This window comes from Pongo pygmaeus, chromosome 19 (assembly GCF_028885625.2).
Source record: "Pongo pygmaeus isolate AG05252 chromosome 19, NHGRI_mPonPyg2-v2.0_pri, whole genome shotgun sequence".
Classification (NCBI taxonomy): domain Eukaryota; kingdom Metazoa; phylum Chordata; class Mammalia; order Primates; family Hominidae; genus Pongo; species Pongo pygmaeus.
The window spans coordinates 5,967,108-5,987,104 of NC_072392.2; the positions used below are offsets into that span (position 1 = coordinate 5,967,108).

Below are 19,997 nucleotides of genomic sequence, written 5' to 3' on the forward strand. Positions count from 1 at the left end.
ACAGCTGGCAATACATCATCCATGTTCATCCTATTCCTGAGCCCTGGGAAACATGACCCTCAAATTCACTCAATGTGCTTCTCTTCTTATCGTTCCCTGGCAGGAATTCCCCTTGGCCATTCTCAGGGGCTGGGAATGCTACTGTGCTTACCCTACCCCCCAGTTCAACCTGCTTGATGCCATGGACAGCTCACTATGTGGCCAGGACCCTGAGGCACAGAGGCTGGCAGAATACTGTGAGGTCTACCAGACACCTGTGCAAGGTGGGTTCTACATCCCCGACTGGTAGTGGCATTTGGTCTGGGGGGTGGGGAGCGCTTCCAGAGTTTGGAGATGCCAGTCATGGCCAAGCATGCAGTTATGAGGTATGGCAGGTGTCTGTGTAAAGGTCTTGGCATCTTGATGGGTGTTGGAGATAATGGGGAGGGTCAGGTTTCCACTCTCCACAGAGGCTGAATCCTGGACTCACTTTAAAAAACACTGGACCCTTTATCTAAGTCTCTCTGGGGATGACAATGGTAAGAGGATGAGCAGAGAGGGGCAGGTCCTAGAGAGATAGCAACAGAAAGGTGGTAGGATTGGGAGGCGTGGGAAGAATGAGATCCTAGGAGCTGCAGGGGACACTGGTGCCTCCAGGACCTGGGAACCCTCCTTGGTGTGAGCATCAGGTCTGCCCCTGTTGACCTTAGGAACTGATGAAAGGAAGAGCAGGTGACGAGGGATGTTACCACCTTTATCAAGTGCCTACTGCGACCCAGCACGGCCCTGGATGTTTTGGGGCTTTCCCCTGGTGATTTCATGTGCTCCTCGTAGCAGCCCTGGGGATGAGACATAACAAATGACTTGCCTGTCATTAGTCCAGCTCTGGTTTACTGTTGGCAGTAGCTGGGTGTGTTACTTTGCTCAGCCTAGCCTCAATCCCCACCCACTTCCCCTAGTAGAATCTGGAATTATCTCAGGAGCAAGAGTTTGGCTGGGCCTGTAGAGAGAATGGGAGTCGGGGGTCCATAGGGTGTCTGATTCCCATCTTACTCCTGCACTGCAGCATTGGAGGCCTCATTACAGGGCTTTCTCAGACTGGCCACAGACATGTGCAGCTAAGGTATAGTTGGAAGATCTCTTCCCTGCTTTGGGCCTTGGTTCCCCCATCTATTAAATGGGAGTCTTTGTTCGTCAGTTCCTCTAAGGGAGTTTAGTGGTGAATTGGTGAGTCATAATGGAAGTGAGTAACCCCGTGATGACTTTTGGACTTTCAGACACTCGTTGTACAGACAGGAGGTTCCTGCCTAACAAATCCAAAGTGTTTGTGGCTTTGTCAAGCTTCCCAGGAGCCGGAAACACATGGGCACGGCACCTCATTGAGCATGCCACTGGCTTCTATACAGGGAGCTACTACTTTGATGGAACCCTCTACAACAAAGGTAAGTCAAAGCTACAGGGGACTATGGAAGGCAGCTCCCTGGTGACCAAAGTGTCACCTTGCCAGCCAATCTTCTCAGAGCACTAGAGCAGTGCATCTCAAACTTGAGCGTACATAAGAATCACCTGTAGGTGGAGCCACTGTGTGCCATACTCACCCTTCAGGGATTGAAGACCAGCCTGCCTGGTGGTCCCCATCCACAGCAAAGTTACACCATTGTATCCACAAACACCCACAATCTAGGCCACTGAGGCACTTGCAGATACCACTGATATTGATTACAGCCAAAGAAATTACACTGAGACTACACTACTCCACCACCCAGAACCAAAACCTAAGCATGCTACCCAACCCACACTATAGGATACATCTACTGGAAAAAGTCTTTTCCTATGAAAGCTACTCCATAAAATTGGAAGAGGTGACTGTTCCACCAGATGTGCAGATAACAATGCAGTCACACAAGAAACATGAAAGAGCAAGGAGGCCAGGCGCAGTGGCTCACGCCTGTAATTCTAGCACTCTGGGAGGCCGAGGTGGGTGGATCGCCTGAGGTCAGGAGTTTGAGACCAGCCTGACCAATATGGTGAAACCTCATTTCTACTAAAAATAAAAAAATAAAAATTAGCTGGGCATGGTGGTAGGCGCCTGTAATCCCAGCTACTCAGCAGGCTGAGGCAGGAGAATTGCTTGAACCTGGGAGGCAGAGGTTGCAGTGAGCCGAGATTATGCCACTGCACTCCAGCCTGGGCAACAGAGCGACACTCCGTCTCAAAAAAAAAAAAAAAAAGAAAGAGCAGGGAAACATGATATCTGCAAAGAAACACAATAATTCTCTAGTAACAGACCCCAAAGAAAAGGAAATGTATGAAATACCTGAAAAGTAATTTAAAGTAATGATTTTAAGGAAACTCAGCATGATACAAGAGAATACAAATAGACAATTCAATGAAATTAGGAAAACATTTTATGATCTGAATGAGAAATTTGATAGAAATAGATATCATAAAAACGATCAAACAAATATGTTAGCTGAATAATTAAAATGAATTTTTAATGAATGAAATTAATGATCTAGTCTGTTACCAAAGCTCTCAACTGTGTTTTTAATTTTATACCAAAACCTATGGGATACAGCAAAAGAAGTTCTAAGATGAAAGTTTATAGCAATAAATGCCTACATCAAAATAGTACCAAGATTTTAAATAAGCAACCTAATGACGTACCTCAAGGAACTAGAAAAGCAAGAACAAACCAAACCCAAAAGTACTAGAGGGAAAGAAATGATGAAGATCAGAGCAGAAATAAATGATAAAATTCAACATCCCTTTATGGCAAAAACAATCAACAAATTAGGTATAGTGGGAATGTACCTCAACACAATGAAGGCCATATGTGAAAAACCCACAGCTAGTATCATACTAAATGAAGAAAAGGTTGAAAACCTTTTCTCTAAGAACTGAAACAAGACAAGGATGCCCACTTTCACCATGTCTATTCAGCCTAGTAATGGAAGTCCTATGCAGCAATTAGGCAAGAAAAAGAAACAAAGGGCATCCAAATTGGGAAGCAGGAAGTCAACTTGTCCCTGTTTGCTGATGGCATGATCTTACATATAGAAATGCCTAAAGGCTTCACCAAGAAACCCTTAGAACCGATAAATGAATTCAGTAAAGTTACAGGATACAAAATCAACATGCAAAAATCAGTAGCATTTCCATATACCAGTAGTGAACTACCTGAAAAAGAAATGAAGAAAGCAGTACCATTTAAATAGCTATGAAAAAATACCTAGGAATAAATTTAATAAAAGAGATCAAAGACCTCTGCAAAGATAACTATAAAACACTTATGAAATTGAAGGGGACACACAAAAAAATGGAAAGACATCCCATATTTATGGATTGGAATAATTAATATTGGGAAAATGATCATACTACCAAAAGCAATCAACAGATCCAATACAATCCTTATCAAAATACCAATGACATTCTTCACAGAAACGGAAAAAAATAATTCTAAAATTTGTATGGAACCACAGAAGACTCTGAATAGCCAAAGCAATTCTGAGCAAAAAGAACAAAGCTGGAGGCATCACACTACTGACTTAAAAATATGTTACAAAGCTTTAGTAACAAAAAACAGCATGGTACTGGTATAAAAACAGACGCATAGACCAATGGAACAAAATAGAGAACCCAGAAATAAATCCAAGCATTTACAGCCAACTCATTTTTGACAAAGATGCCAAGAACATACATTTGGGAAAGGACAGTCTCTTCAATAAATGGTGTTGGGAAGACTGGATAACCATATGCAGAAGACTGAGGCTGTACAAATGGTGTTGGGAAGACTGGATAACCATATGCAGAAGACTGAAGATACACCCCTATCTCTTTCCTTATGCAAAAATCAACTTAAAATGAAGACTTAAATGTAAGACCCAAATCTATTAAACTGCTAGAAGAAAACAGGGAATATTTCAGGACATTGGTCTGGGCAAAGATGTTTTTGCTTTTGAGAAAGGACCTCAAGAGCACAGACAATAAAAGCAAAATTAGACAAATGGGATTATGTCAAACTGAAAAACTTCTGCACAACCAAGGAAACAATCAACAGAGTGAAGAGACAGCCTGCAGAATGGGAGAAAATATTGGCAAACTATTCATCCAACAAGGGATTAATAACCAAAATATATAAGGAACTCAACAACAAAAAACCAAAAGAATCTGATTTAAAAATTGACAGATGATATGAATAGACATTTATCAAAAGAAGACATACAAATGGTCAACAAGTATATGAAAACATGCTCAATATCACTAATTATCAGGGAAAAGCAAATCAAAACCACAATGAGATATCATCTCACCCCAGTTAGAATGGCTACTATCAAAAACACAAAAAATAACAAGTGTTGGAGAGGATGTGGAGAAAAAGGAACTCTTATACTCATTGGTGGGAATGTAAACTAGTACAGCTCTTATGGAAAATAGAATGGAGCCTCCTCAAAAAAAAAAAAAAAGAATTGCCATATATATGATCCAGCAATCCCACTGCTGGGCATATATTCAAGGGAGAGGAAATGAGTATGTTGAAGAGATACCTGAACTCTCATGCTTATTACAGCACCATACACAATAGCCAAGGTATGGAATCAACCTTAGTATCCATCAATAGGTGAATTTTAAAATGTGGTACATATACACAATGGCTAGTTAGCCTTAAAAAAAAAAAAGAATTAAATGCTATAATTCACGACCACATGGATGAGGCTAAGGGACATTATGTTAAGTGAAATAAACCAGGCACAGAAAGATGAATACCACATGCTCTCATTCATATGTCAAAGCTTAAAAAGTTGATCTCACTGATGTGGAGAGTAGAATAGTGGTCACTGGAGGCTGGGAAGGGTAGGAGGGAGGGTAGGACAGGGAGATGTTGGTTAAAGGATACAAAATTACAGCTAGATATTAGGAATAAGTTCTAGTGTTTTATAGCACTGTAGGGTGACTACAGTTGACAATAATTGATTATATGTTTTCAAGTAGCCAGAACAGAGGATTTTGAATGTTTCCAGCTCAAAGAAATGATAAATGTTTGAGGCGATGGATATCCTAATTGCTTTGATTTGATTATTAAACATTGTATACATGCATTGAAATATCACATTGCACCCCATAAAGAAGATGTACATTTATCATGTGTCAGTTTAAAATAATGATAAATATATTTATATTTATCATTATTTTATTTTACTTTAAGTTCTGGGATACATGTGCAGAACGTGCAGGTTTGTTACATAGGTATACATGTGCCAAGGTGGTTTGCTGCACCCATCCACCCATCATCTAGGTTGTAAGCCCCGTATGCCTTAGGTATTTGTCCTAATGCTCTCCCTTCCCTTGTCCCCCACCCCCCAACAGGCCCCGGTGTATGATATTCCCCTCCCTGTGTCCATGTGTTCTCATTGTTCAACTCCCACTTATGAGTGAGAACATGCGGTGTTTGGTTTTCTGTTCCTGTGTTAGTTTGCTGAGAATGATGGCTTCCAGCTTCATGCATGTTCCTGCAAAGGACATGAACTCATTCTTTTTTAATAAAAGTATTTTTAAGTAAAAAAGAGAATCACTGGTCCTGGCCCACACCCCTGACAGTCTGATTGAGGTAGTCCGAGGTGGGGCCTGGGAATTTTCATTTCTAACAAGCTCCCAGGTGGCCCTGATGAAGGCAGCCCGAGGACCCCACTTAGAGCGGAACTTCATGAGATCGTGCCTATTCTGGATTCAAAGGGAAAGACTAGCAGCTTGAATTTTCCCTCTATAAACATTTCTTGAATTTTCCTTAATTTTTAGAACCCTCAATAATTAGGGGTGAAACTGATTTAATCTGCTCATTCCTTTTTTGAGGCAAGAAATGGTTCATCAAAATGTAATAAAAAATGTAAATCTTTTAAGAGTTTTGATTTGTAATCTTTCCCTTGTAGAAGTAAGAGAAATTAAGTTAAATGGCTGAAGTCTGTGTTTTGTTTAAGAATGAAAAGCCTCAGACAAGTCCATTGGCATCAAATTTGGCAAAATGTATTAAAATGTATTTCTCTGTTGTCAAGCATTTTCTCTGGATTTCTTTCTTTCCTTTCTTTCTTTTTTTTTTTTTTTTTTGAGATAGAGTCTCACTCTCACTCTGTCGCCCAGGATGGAGTGCAATGGCACAATCTCAGCTCACTGCAACCTCCGCCTCTCGGGTTCAAGCGAGTCTCCTGTCTCAGCCTCCCGAATAGCTAGAACTACAGGCACCCGCCACCACGCCCAGCTAATTTTTGTATTTTAGTAGAGACAGAGAGGTTTACCATGTTGGCCAGGCTAGTCTCAAACTCCTGACCTCAATTGATCTGCCTGCCTTGCCCTCCTAAAGTGCTGGGATTATAGGAGTGACCCACCATGACTGGCCCATTTTCTCTGGATTTCTTAACCAGAGTTTGGTGTAGGAAAGTTGATACTGTCAGTAACACCCTAGAGAAACAGAAACTTCCTGAGCTTGGCATTGGGCTCTGGAATCACTCATAACAATCTCGGTTCTGGGAAAAAGCTATAGTTGTCCATATAACCCAGCCTCATACTCCCTGGGAGCCTCGAGTGTTACAGGCATCTTCAGGTGAGGGAGGAAGTGGCCACATGACCACATGGCCCTGTCCACTCTGGCTTAGTCCCCTGGGAATCACCCACTCTGCCCAGGCTGCAGTTACCCACCTTGTTCGTCTCCAAGGCCCTTACCTTATTCAAGCAGCTGGCTGTTTCGGTCTACATATGGTAAGTGGCCCGAGGACTGGTATTGCCAGCTATAGAGGTTGGGTTGACTCACATCTTTGAGGCTTACAAGACCATTAGGTGTGGCCAGTGGCCTCAGAGCACTGACAGAGTGATACACACACACACACACACACACACACACACGCACGCACAATTCACAAGGCATCTCCAATGCCCAACAGCCAAATCTATTGTGGTAGGTGGAACGTGGTCTGAGCTGTAAGGAAGAATAGCTGTTGTTGGAAGAGGCCGAGGCAGTATGGAAGGCACCCCGGGTCTCAGGGTTGTTAAAGACTAGATCTCAAGTTTATTCATTTCAGTTTGACTCTTCCTTTCATAGCGTTTTCCAGCTGTTTGACAGAATGAATCAAAGCGAGGCCTTTTGGTGTTCGGCCCATGGCAGAGATGAGTTTGAAGCTTGTTGAGTTTCAGTGGGTAAACCCGGACTTCCAGATTCAAAAGAGACTTGCATTTTCCAGGCATCAAAGCATCCCTCAGTGCTCACTGCAGATACAAATGCTTTCCAGCCATTCCTGCAGAGGGGCAGGTGGTAGGACTCATTTTGTTTCCAAGAGCCCAAGATAAGCACATGAGCACTTACGGAACATGTCTCAGAGCTGGGTGCATGGGCTACGCTGGGTGTGGCCAGGAGACTAGTTTCAGGAGACCTCTTCCCAGGAAGCCTTCTAGGATATCCCACTATTTGGGATCCCTTCTCTTTGTTTCCATAAGCCCCTATAGGCTGCACTTAGGCTATTTCCTCTACTAGAACATGAGCTTAAAGACAAGGTCTGAGTCTTAGCCCTCTGTCCCCAAAATAAAGTCTAACGCAGTGAGCACATAATAACCTTCATTGATAAATGTGTGACTCTGGATGAATGGGCAGAGTCTGGCCTTCTCTGCCAGTAGTCAGTCATTCAGGTTCTGAGTGCCCAGTACTATAGCAAGGGACCAAGGAAAGAGAGGGCCCCCAATAGGCCGATCAATGGGAACAAGTCTCCATTCATAGAAACTGGACCCTGGGTCCTCAGAGCCAGGCTCCAGCACTGTGGATGAGGCCTTGACCAGACCTGCTCTGGGGCAAGGCTGGGCCCTGTTATAGGACCATGGCATCAGGTCAGAGGGTGGATGTACACCTGCTCATAGCCATTGAACCTGTAAATCAGGATCCTGCCCTGACTGTGGGGAGGTGAGAGGAAGCTGGGGGTCTCACAGAGACATACAGTGGCATGTGGAGAGAGAGCCCAGGCGCTGTTTTCACAGCACTGTGTGATCTTGGGCAAGTCCCATGCTCACTCTGCGCCTTAGTCTCTTCATTCAGCTATGTTTGCAGCTATGGTTAAATCAAAGGTTGTTTGTGATGCTTGTGTAAAATTATCTCTATGAAGATGCCCAAAACATATGCGTGCATCTGCAATGACAGGTCTTCTGCCCTCTGACTCCTGGAGGTCTTCAGGGGATACCTCATCTCATTTCTCTTGCAGATGCCATCTTTCCCCACTGTTAGATAACTCCTGCTGTCACTTCCCCTTGGACAGGGTCACTCCTGTGGAGGCCGTTCCTGTCACCATCCATAGGTCCTCTCAGTGTCCTCTGTGTCTTCCATGGGCCCTCTCTTATGCCTCAGATGCCGGCTTTACCCAACCTGTCTGCTGCTATGGTAGGGGGCCCCATGGACACCATCCTCCACAGAGACCCTCTCATTTTTCCCTGCAGGGTTCAAGGGTGAAAAGGACCACTGGCGGAGCCGACGCACCATCTGTGTCAAAACCCACGAGAGTGGCAGGAGGGAGATTGAGATGTTTGATTCAGCCATCCTGCTAATCCGGAACCCATACAGGTCCCTGGTGGCGGAATTCAACAGGAAATGTGCCGGGCACCTGGGGTATGCAGCTGACCGCAACTGGAAGAGCAAAGGTAATCAAGGACCTTGCGGTGGGGGTGGGAGGCTTGTCAGTACAGGTAGGTTGCCCATCAGGATGCAGGATCAATATACACAGGTAGGCACTGCAGGATGCAGGATCAGTATACACAGGTAGGCACTCAAACCCCATCCTGCTAGGGACTTAGTGCTGCTGTGCCTGGGCTTGAGTTCACCTCCTCCCCTTGCCCTCCATGCCTGCTGAGGTCCATACGCAAAGGCATTTTAGCTAGATGCAAGCTTGATTACCAAGAATCTTCTCTGCCTCCATGAGTGCGTAGTGGGGTGATAGGCACCCCTTTCCATCTCTGCTTCTGCCCAGGAGCTCATGCAGGGCTGGGAGAAGAGTACATGGGGTGCACATGGACCTGCTTTGCACCTTCCTCTGTGTTCAGCACCAGGTTCCTCCTTTATAGAATGAGACCTGCACCTCGTGGGGAATTCAGGGAGCAGTGAGATGATGTGCCTGCCTGGTCTCTGGTCAGAGCTCAGCATGTTAATTCCCTCCTAAGCTGCCTCTTACTGACTCTTCACAGTGTCTGGTGGGGAAATCACATCAGCCCTACATTCCAGATGAGCCCAGAGAACATGGCTGCAGGACTTGGCCTTGGTGGTGAGCAGCAGCGCTGGGACTCACACCCAATGTCTTAGTCAGCTCAGGCTGCCATAACAAAATGCCACAAAACTGGGGGATGGGGAAAGGGGGTGGTGCTTAAGCAATAGACATTTATTTCTCATAGTCTTAGAGGCTGGGAAGTCTAAGATCAAAGTGCTGGCTAATTCCATTCCCAGGAAGGGCCTGTTTCCAGGCTTGGAGACAGCTGCCTTCTCACTGTGTCCTCACATGTCCCCAAAAGCTCTCTGGTGACTCTTCTGATAAAGGCACTAATTCCATCACAAGGGCCCCACCCTCATGACCACATCTGACTCTAATCGCCTCCCAAAGCCCCCATCCCTAATACCATGATATGGTGGGTTAGGACTCTCCGTGAATTTGGGGGGCATACAAGCATCTGGGCCCCAACATCCAGAGTGTCTGATTCTGGGTCAGATTGGCCTGTTCCCCACTGCAGCTTTATTCATGGAATCAGTCTTCTGACTCACACTTGCTGAAGTCTTCCTGGGTGCCAGGCATGGGGCAAGGTACCAGGAGCGCAGGCTAATGAGGTCAGGGTCTCTGCCCTCGAGGCACACACAGCTGAGCCTTTGGGTGGTGACGAATAGAGTCTGGGTGGTAAGTGATGTGAAATGAAGTTGGTCAGAAACAAAGCAGTGTCCAGGCAGGGTGGGGTGAAAGGAGAAGTCACAGGGCCCATGGTCAGGCCAGCTTGTGCTCCTGTCCACTTATTACTGGATCACCCAGTGGGTGGCCTCTGCCGGCCTCTAGTCTTCCCTTTCCCCCATCATCCTCTACCTAGACAGCCCCCGACAGTCAGGCAGGCTGATCTCTGACACCTCCTCTGCCTCTTATGAGCCATATAACTCCGGGAAAGCTGCTTATCTTGTCTTCTGAGCCTGTTTTCTCATCTTAAAAACAAGGATAGGCCCTGTCTCCTAGGGTCATTGTGAAGATTAGAGAAAGCAAACGCTTCACACAGCGTTTGAGGTGTGTTAATAGCTCAATAATGGAAACTTTTTATTGGGATGATTTCTGATATTTGGACCCTGCACACCCCTCCCCAAAAATTAATTTCTTAATTTTCTGGAAAAGAAAGCTCATAAAGTAGATTACCTGCAAAAGTCCGAGGCCACCCCGTCTGTGGCTTGACTGTATGTCCTACTGCCCGGCAGTTTCACAGGTTCAAACTGGCAATCAAACCACAAGACACATATGTGCCCATCAGGCACCACGCTGACTTAGCTTTATAGGAGGACCTGGGATGGGAAATGGAGCCTGCACAGCATCCTCATTCCACCAGGATGCCCAGAGCTGCCCCCGCCCACCATAAACACACTGCTCGGACACCAAAGGGTCCTCCTCCATGGGGAACGCCAGGTTGACTCTAGGCAGCGGACAGTGGAAAACCCCGCCCGCTTCCCTCCCCTAAGCAGCCCCCTGGGGACCGGCAGCCCTGGCAGGGCCAACCCCTGACTCTGCGTCTCTCCTGTCCTCACTCCAGAGTGGCCGGACTTCGTCAACAGCTACGCCTCGTGGTGGTCCTCGCACGTCCTGGACTGGCTCAAGTACGGGAAGCGGCTGCTGGTGGTGCACTACGAGGAGCTGCGGCGCAGCCTGGTGCCCACGCTGCGGGAGATGGTGGCCTTCCTCAACGTGTCTGTGAGCGAGGAGCGGCTGCTCTGCGTCGAGAACAACAAGGAGGGCAGCTTCCGGCGGCGCGGCCGGCGCTCCCATGACCCTGAGCCCTTCACCCCGGAAATGAAAGACTTGATCAATGGCTACATCCGGACGGTGGACCAAGCCCTGCGTGACCACAACTGGACGGGGCTGCCCAGGGAGTATGTGCCCAGATGATAGGCCTGGCCCACGCCGCCGCCCCCGCTGAGTGACGCAATCTCACCACGGGGCTGCGCACCCCACTCTGATGCTCAGGCCCGTGGCCTCACTAGGACGAACGGTGGGTGGAGGGCCCACCCTGGTGCTGCCTCCCGCACAAGGAGACCTGGACACAGCAGACACACATCACAAGGCGAACACAAATGGACACACATACCTGGCCACGAACCCACACCTCCTCAGACACTCAGACACCACTCCAGGCTCATAGCCCCGTCTTGACGCAGAGAAGCCACCCACGTGGGGTGTGCCAGGTGCCCCCAGATACAAACGCAGCCATGCACAGACATAACACACAGGTGCCAGGCCGTGTGCTCCTGGGGGCTGGCTGGCTGTCTCTCTCACACAGATATACGTGTACTCCCTGGGATCCAGGAGGCCCTGGGCTTCCTGTGTCTAGCCCTGGCATAGACTTGCTCGTCAGGGTGTTCGACTCTGGGATGCTGGGCTGGGCAGGCATTTATGCTCTGAGCAGCGAGGACCATTGGGATGGAGGTGGGCACAAAGACTGCTGCTTCCAGGATGTGCGGCCCTGGCCGTGTGTTTGACATCCCATAAATGTGTGTGTGGTGTGACTACGGGCACCACAAACTCTGCAGCCTTGCCTCTCTTTTCTCTGTGGCTGGGCTGGCTGCACCATGGGCAGGGTTGAGGACTGCCCCCCACCCCGCCCAAGCCAATGCAGACACTGACCTCAAGACCAGCCACATTAAGTCTGTGCACTGCCCACCACCCCCTTCAACCCCTCCTACACCACGCTCCGGGGCATGGGGCCTCCTTGCCTGGCTTCTTCCTCCAACTATCCTCAGGGAAGCTGCAGATTCAAGTCATGCCCCAGAAGCAAGGTGTAAGCCTGGGGTCATGTGGAAGAGGGCAGGAGCTGAAGTTCCAGGGGAGCCCAGGACCCCTGGGGACCTGTACACCAGCAGGATGGGTCTTGGGAGTTGGCATGGAGAGATTGTAAGGGCTGTGTCTCGGAGATTACTGGGACTGGTGCTCCACCCATAGGGGCCCTATTCTCTCTGGGGTCCCACACTGGGGTCATGAGAGCTAGTTAGTACTCAGCCTGACCCCTAGGTCAGGCCCTGCCAGCCTGGGATGGGGGTCAACATATGCTACACATCTTGGGCTCACAAGTTAAGCTGTGGAGGCCGGGAGGTTCAAGTATGGAGGGTAGGAGTGCAACCCGGGAGCAACGCTCAAGGTGGCCGAGATGCAGGGAGGATTGTGGCGATCCGGTTGCACACTGGCCCCTGTGGAGGTGGGGGAGGTGGGAAGGTGGGTGGGCCTGAACTCAGGCAGCCCCTCAGTGGCTTCTTCAGGCCTACAATACCCCTGGCCGGGCCCCATGGTCCTGCTGTGTGTCAGCTGTCAGGGAGACCCCCTGTCAGCCTGAGCCAAGCTGCACTGGGAGGAGAAGGCAGGGTGAGGGATCTGGGAGAGCAGGACGTTGAGATGTCCTGACCCTCTGCTTCCTAGCCTGATGATGGAGAACCCAGAGCCACCTGCTATGAGCACAGGCGGCAGGTGGAAGGCCCAGCAGAGCTGCCCTTCCCCAGATGGACGCTTCCTCCAACCTTCAGTTTGGCCAGTGGGTGGGTTTGGGCGTCTGTGCCCCTGGTGGCCTCCGGGTCCTTCCTGGGATTCCCCCAAACCCACACGGATGCGAAGCTGTTCTTGACCCTCCCATAGCATCAACTCAGTTCAGCTCAAAGCTAGAAACACCAAGATCTTTGAAAATGTTTATTGGCTCAGGATAGCTTCAGCATCCAATCTGTGAAGGCCTCTGATGGGGCTATTTCTCCCTAATATTAGGAGCAATTGAGACCCCTCAGGAGTTTCCACACTGCCTTGGACGGGGTAGCCAGGGCAGACCTGCATCCCAGAGCAAGCCTAGATCCTCGAAAGCGATGGCAGGTGTGGCAGCGGGGAAGCCATGGAGGCTAGGAAGTGCAAAGTGTGGAGAGAGGAGTGACCAGGACTGGAGCTAGGGTCTGGGGAGAGCAACAGCACCAGGCTTTTCCTGGTAGTTGGATTGGTACATTCACTGCTGCCAGGTGCCCAGAGATGTCATCTCTCTCCAGGTAGAGCGTCACCAGCTCCTGTGGCCTTGTAGATGACTGTGTACCTTAGTGAAGAGTGCAGGCAAGTAGAATGATGGGGTCAGTGTCCATCCAGTTTATATTGAGTCAGTCCATACGGCAAGACACCTGGCACTTGGCAGGTGCTCCCGGATGTTGGATGAGCAAGGAAGAGCAAAGGCCCTGTCAGCTGGCGGTGACACAGCTGGCGGTGAAGGCAGCCTTCATCCCAGGTCTGCCTACGTAGGAGATCTCATCAGAAACAGGAACGGGGATCTGTCTGTGCTTACAGGAAAGTCCATTTGTTTTTCTCCAAGTTAGGTCTCATCTACAGCTCTTAGCTTCTCAGTAAAGAGGATACTGTCCCAACCAGCCAAGGAATAAAAGCTGATCTGTATGTAGGGCAGAAGTGTGGCAAATGCATCAGGAACTGGTTAGAACAGAACAGAGAAACCCTGACTGTCTACAGATTCCAACTTTAATAGCCAGGCTGCGGAGTTACACAAACCTGTGTTAAAACATGTAATTTTTGTGGATTTCATCTCCCGTTGTGGATCAATCTGGAAAAACCAAAATATGTAATTTTAAAGAACTAAAACACATTCTGGTAATCCCAGTGATGTGTAAATGAGAGAAGAATAGACAGGCTTCCAAACCCTGGGAAGAAAGCTGCTTAATTATGTGAACATCTTATAATGAAGTCTCTTGCAGCTAAAATTAGATTTTGAGTGCATGAATCTGTGATAATGTTTGCATGTCAGAATGCATTCTCCCCTTAAAAGTAGCAATAGCCACTTGGTTCTTAGGGGGCCCCAAGAGGAGAGGAGAAGTGCTGAGGTTGATGTTATGACTGCAAGAATTCTTGGGACACAGGTTTGTTTTCTGCTGACTTGTTTGGAAACCCATTGGAGGTATCTGAAATGTGATGACTCCAAAGGGGTTCATTTCACTATAGGGAGAAATTGATTTGTCTGACCTCCTATTTATCACCACTCAATATTGGGGGAATTGGTCTGAACAAGGTGGGGATAAAGTAGAGTGGAAATAATGTAGAGTCGTCAGACTGAAAGGCCAGGTTTTAGTCCCAGCTCTTATCTGCCATCTTGGACAAGGCTTTTCCCATCTCCAGTCTCAGTTTCCCATCCATAAAATGGGGGAAGTTGTAGGTCTTGCTGGTTGCATCCACATTCATTCCTCCATTTCCTTTCCCAGCAACCCCCCGTTTCTGTTTGGGAATTCATATGATCTGCCAGAGCCTCTCCAGGGGTGGAATACATGTCCTGGACTAAGCCAATGACACCTTCCATCTTTTCAGCTATGGTGACCAGGTTAGGTATGACCTTGTCAGTTAAGGCAATGAAGCCAGAGGGAATTTCAAGACTTTTGGGAATGCTGGGTAGAAGCTGTTTTAATTCCCCTGTTGAATGTGAAAAAGGTAGTAGTATTCCTGGGTCTTTATGATGACCACCTTGGGCCTTGGGATCATGACCAGGAATCACCTGAAGCTGACACCACTGAAGGGAGAGTTGAGAGACAGAAAGAAATCAAGTCCTTGGTGAAATTGTTTAAGTACAGGATCAAGCCTTGCTTGAGATTGGCCTTACCTCTGGACATTTTTGTTATATGAGCTAATAAATTCTGTTTATTGTTTAAGTTGGGTTGAGTTTAATTTCTGTTACTTATAACTCAGAACATGGTGCAAATGGGTTGAATTGAAAAGCCCTAGGGCTCTGACATTCTCTATCTCTGTGGCTGATTTAGGTAAAGCCTGAAACTCAGTCCAACTTGAGCTTGTAGGATTGGGAGGTGACTTTTCACAGGAATTGAGCTGAGTGCAAATGCTCAATAGAAAGCTGTGCTTAGTCAGCCAAGACAAGTAGCATTTTTAAGTTGGTACATGGTGAGGTCACCCATATAGCCATAGACAATAATTCATAAGGTGCCCAGCCCAAACCATCAGTTGTCTCATTTAATGTTTGACCCTTTGCTGTGGTTATTATTTATTATCTCTGCTTGAAAAATGAGAGGACTGGGATTCCAATTTGTAATGATTGTCAAAGTATGGCCCTTTTGTAGTTACTGTAGCTTCTTTCATGGAGTATATGATGTGGTATTGGAAGGAATTATTTGATAAATTACTTGGAATGGGGATAAGACCTCTTTAGCCCCTTCAGGGGACATGCTTGTGTAACAGCTTATAGACAGTAAACTCCCTTCTAGGGAGGGTAGGTGTGGTTAACCATATAGCTTTGATTTTGCAAAGTGGGACATGCAAGCTTGGGGCAGAGCTGAATTGCTGCTGTTGGAGGAGAGGTAAATGATGCCACTGCGAGTTTCCCCCTCTGTCTTTCCCTCTTTAGCCCTCTATATGCCAGAAATCGGAGGAACAGAGGGAGTTATATGTGGCTCCCCATCTTCATACTCTCCTTGGAATGTCTATTATACAGTATGCCAGGATGAAAATCTATACAATATATAGAAAAAGACCAGGATCCCAAGAAATTTATTTGAGTATATTTGTCTGCAGTGCTGCCTTTTGTGACTGAAGATAGATTTTGAACTTCTGGAAGTTCTCAGGAGGGGCCCAAATGTGCAGACACATTGCAGACATCCAGGTCCCCGCCATGGGAAATATGAGCAGATCCAGCTTAAATGAGGCAATATAAAATGAGGAATCTTGATGTCAAAAATAAAAAGAATCCCAGTTGATGTTATAAGCACAACCATGAGCTAAATGCATTAACTTTCCAAGGTGTCTTTAGTACTTAAGAATTTTTCTCAGGTTCAGGCATCAGCAGCGACAGATCCATGGTTTGAAGGTGTGAATAATGATGATCAATAACAGCGAACAAAATTATTTTGGGTCACAAAGTTCCACAAACATCATCCCACATGTGCCTCAGTGAGGTGAACATTATTATTTCCATGTGGAGGGAAGAGAAAATGTGGTTTCTGAGACTGAGTTAGCCAAAATTTCACTGCTTTAGTTTATAGAAGAGCAAAATGAGATTTGGAATGGGGAGGGGTCTCATACAAGGTCATGCTGTGGGAATGAGTGGTGGAGCTGGGACCAGAAGGTGGATTCATTCCACTAAACCACCTGATTGGCCCCATGCTGCATACCTATAATTCTTCAAGAAGTTGCTGGAAATGAGACAAGTGTGCACAGACAGCTCGTTTGGAAGCAAGTCCATTAATTTCACTGCTCATTCTTTGCCAGAATACATTTTGTTGGGCAACTGAGTTTTAAGAGCTGTTTATCAAGCATCCCCACTACTTGACAACCTGCTCAGAAGAAAAATCCCTTTCCAAAGAAGGGAAGTCAGTGAGATGGACCATAATGCCATAAGATAGGAGCCCAGAGTTTTCATCCCAAGTCACCAAATCCCAGACAAAGAAAGATCCTGTTATTCCAAGACATTAATTAATAGGCAAGAATCTTTGGTGGGTCTGAGCCCAGCAGTATGTATGTATTTGTAAGAGCTCCAGTTGCAGACAGCTGCCCCTCTGAATCCAATGCCAGCCATCCTGAGCATTACAAGTGACAAGAGCCTGGTCACTTGGGCTTTGGCATCAACTCACTTAGATAATTCTTTCTCCCACAGTCAGATCTATGGTATCCAGATGACAGAATAATCTACCCTCACTTTGGAAGGCAGGGCACACATTTAGTATGTGTCTAGCAGGAAGTCCAGGGAAGAAGAATAGTGGTGCTAATACAGATACTGTCTAAGCCTTCAACCATCCAGTTGTACCATGGCACTTGCCGAAGGTTGAAATCATCCCTCACCAGAATCACCTGTATTTGTTTTCTATTGCTGAGCAACAAATGACCACAAACAGAGCAGCTTAAAACAACACGCATTTATCATTCCACAGTTTCTGTGGGTCTGGAGGCTGCACATCGTTTAACTGGGTTCTCTGCTTCAGGATCTCATCAGGCTGCAATCAAGATGTCAGCCAGATTGCGTTTCCATCTGGAGATTTGACCAGGAAGAATCCAAACTCACTTAGATCGTTGACAGAATTAAGTTGCATGTGGTTGTAGGACAGAGGCCCTCAGCTCCTAGAGGCCACCCACTGTTCCTTGACATGTGGGTGTCTCCGTGTTCACCCCATGGCTGTTGGCTTCTTCAGGGCCCAGAGAGTGAGACAGTCTAACATTCATAATGTAACTGCAGGAGTGACATCCCTTCATCTTTGCCACATTCTACTGGTTAGATGCGAGTCACAGGCCCTAGTCACATCCAAGGGGAGGGGATTGCACAAACGCATGAACACCAGGAGGTGGGGGTCATTTGTACACCACAACACCAATAAGGAAAAAGTTCAGCAATCAGAGCATGCTTTGTGGTCCATAGAGGCACTGGCCATTGGATCATATTGCATGTAGTGGATATTTTGAAGCATCATCCAAGAGGATCGGTGATATCCAAGTCATAATAATGAATTCAGAGCTAATGTCCTCAACCCACTGCCTTGGCAGTAGCAGAATCATCTACTTGTGAAGCTAAAGGAACATTCCCAATTTATGTTGGCCAGATCTGTATTATTTTTAAAAATTTATTCTGCTCGGCACATAGTGCAACTTTCAATTTCTTTCTTTCTCTTTCTTTCTTCTTTCTTTCTTTCTTTCTTTCTTTCTTTCTTTCTTTCTTTCTTTCTTTCTTTCCTTCCTTCCTTCTGTCCTTCTTTCCTTCCTTCCTTCCTTCCCTCCCTCCCTCCCTCTCTCTCACTCTCCTTTCTTTCTTTCCTTCCCTCCTTCTGTCCTTCTTTCCTTCCTTCCTTCCCTCCCTCCCTCTCTCTTGCTCTCCTCTCTCTTTCTTTCTCTTTTTCTTTCTTTCTTTCTTTCTTTTTTTCTCTTTCTTTCCTTCTTTCTTTCTTTCTTTCTCTCTTTCTTTCCTTCCTTCCTTCTCTTTTTTTTTTTTTGGGTGGAGTTTCACTGTGTCGCCAAGCTGGAGTGCAGTGGAGCGATCTCGGCTCACTGCAACTTCGGCCCCCAGGTTCAAGCGATTCTCCTGCCTCAGCCTTGTAGCTGGGACTACAGGTGCCTGCCACCATGCCCAGCTAATTTTTGTACTTTTAGTAGAGATGGGGTTTTCACCATGTTGGCCAGGCTGGTCTTGATCTCTTGACCTCGTGATCCACGCACCTCGGCCTCCCAAAATGCTGGGATTACACTAGATTTCTTTCTTTAATTTTAGTACATATTAGCTACTATCTCTTTGAATATTGCCATCTCTTTTCTTTAATCTCTCATCCTGGCACTGGTGTTGGAACTCAAAAATCTGGTTTGCACACTCAGCTCTTTTTCCATACTTTTTATCTCTCAATCCCATTGTACTGGGTCCTGAGATAATTCTTTACTATAATAGTCAAAATTTATGATTTGCACATCACAGTGCACGTTCTGCTTTTCAACACATCTATGGATTTCTATATTTACGTTTTTTATTCATGAGACTTCTAGTTGATTTTTATAACAATCTGGACGTGCTTTATGGCTGTGATACTCTTTCGCCTCTCTCTGAAGATATTAAATATATTTATGTAAATGTTCTGTCGTGTTTGCTCTATCAACTCTATTTTTCTTGGGTGTTAGGTTTTTTTCATTTCTTGATTTTGCTATATTTTTCATGGTTTGGATTTTTGTCAAAATTTTAGTGATTGTGTGTTCACGAAAATAGAGGAGAATTGTGGAGGTGTCAGCCATCCTGCCTTCTGCCTTAGGTGTGACGCCTTAATAATGACTCTGTTAATTACCCCTAGGCCACCTCTTGCTCCCAAATTCCACCCACTCTCAGTAGGAAGCACTAATATTTCTGAGGCAGAATTCCCAGCTAGGTCCTGGGCTGTGGGTTCCTTCTAAGCTTCCCATCTACTTTCTATCTTTCGGCTCAGTTTTGGGTCCAGTCTGGTGCCTCTTCTCATTTTCAAGCATGGCTATGTTATTGTATAGCTTGATTCAGGGAACAAAGTAAGTGCTTGCTGAACCTACCATCATGTAAGCAAGGTCCTTGATGCTTAATCCATCACCAGGAAAACCATGTTGTTGGTCATGAAAACCATATCTTTGATGCTCTCTTGTGACCTAAGAGCATCATAAAAATGCTGGCTTGGAGTGAGAAGGCCAAGGTTCTAATCTAGAAGGACATTTTATGTGCTGTGTGCTCTTGGGCAAGTGTCTTGCCCTCTCTGAATCTTAAAAATTAGAAGTTTGAAATAAGAATTAGCTCAATCCTCATCTAGCTTGGGCTTTCTAAAGTTCTGCTTATCACATCCACAACATAATCTCATGGAATGATTTTTGTACCAGCTCAAAACATAGACTTCAACAAATGATATCATGACAGACTTTCACTCCACAAGAATTGGCTTCTCAATCTTTGTCTGGTCTCCTCTGCAAAATGGATAGTGCCCTGGGAAAAATAAAATACCCTAAAAATAATTTGTATTTATTCCTTCCATTCTTTGTTTTCTGTGTTTGATTCCAAAAACAATTCTCCAATGTTTTTTACTCACTTGAAAAGCTATATATATATATCTCTATATATCTCTATATATCTATATATCTATCTCTCTCTCTCTCTCTCTCTCTCTGTATATATATATATATATATATTTTTTTTTTTTTTAGATGGAATCTTGCTCTGTTGCCCAGGCTGGAGTACAGTGGCGCAATCTCGGCTCACTGCAAGCTCTGCCTCCCAGGTTCACACCACTCTCCTGCCTCAGCCTCCTCAGTAGCTGG

At 46.2% G+C, this 19,997-nt stretch overlaps 1 protein-coding gene across 4 annotated transcripts in view; it reads left to right on the top strand.

The window, feature by feature from the left end:
• Positions 1-14,899, top strand: part of WSCD1 (WSC domain containing 1) — a 55,859-nt gene extending 40,960 nt beyond the window's left edge. For all 4 annotated transcript variants that reach the window (XM_054459500.2, XM_054459499.2, XM_054459498.2 and 1 more), the window contains exons 6-9: positions 104-263; positions 1,257-1,421; positions 8,446-8,646; positions 10,771-14,899. In XM_054459500.2, coding sequence (XP_054315475.2) covers positions 104-263; positions 1,257-1,421; positions 8,446-8,646; positions 10,771-11,123 — 879 coding nt within the window. In that variant the 3' untranslated portion in view covers positions 11,124-14,899. The remainder of the gene's footprint in view (positions 1-103; positions 264-1,256; positions 1,422-8,445; positions 8,647-10,770) is intronic.
• Positions 14,900-19,997: the final 5,098 nt, after the last annotated feature.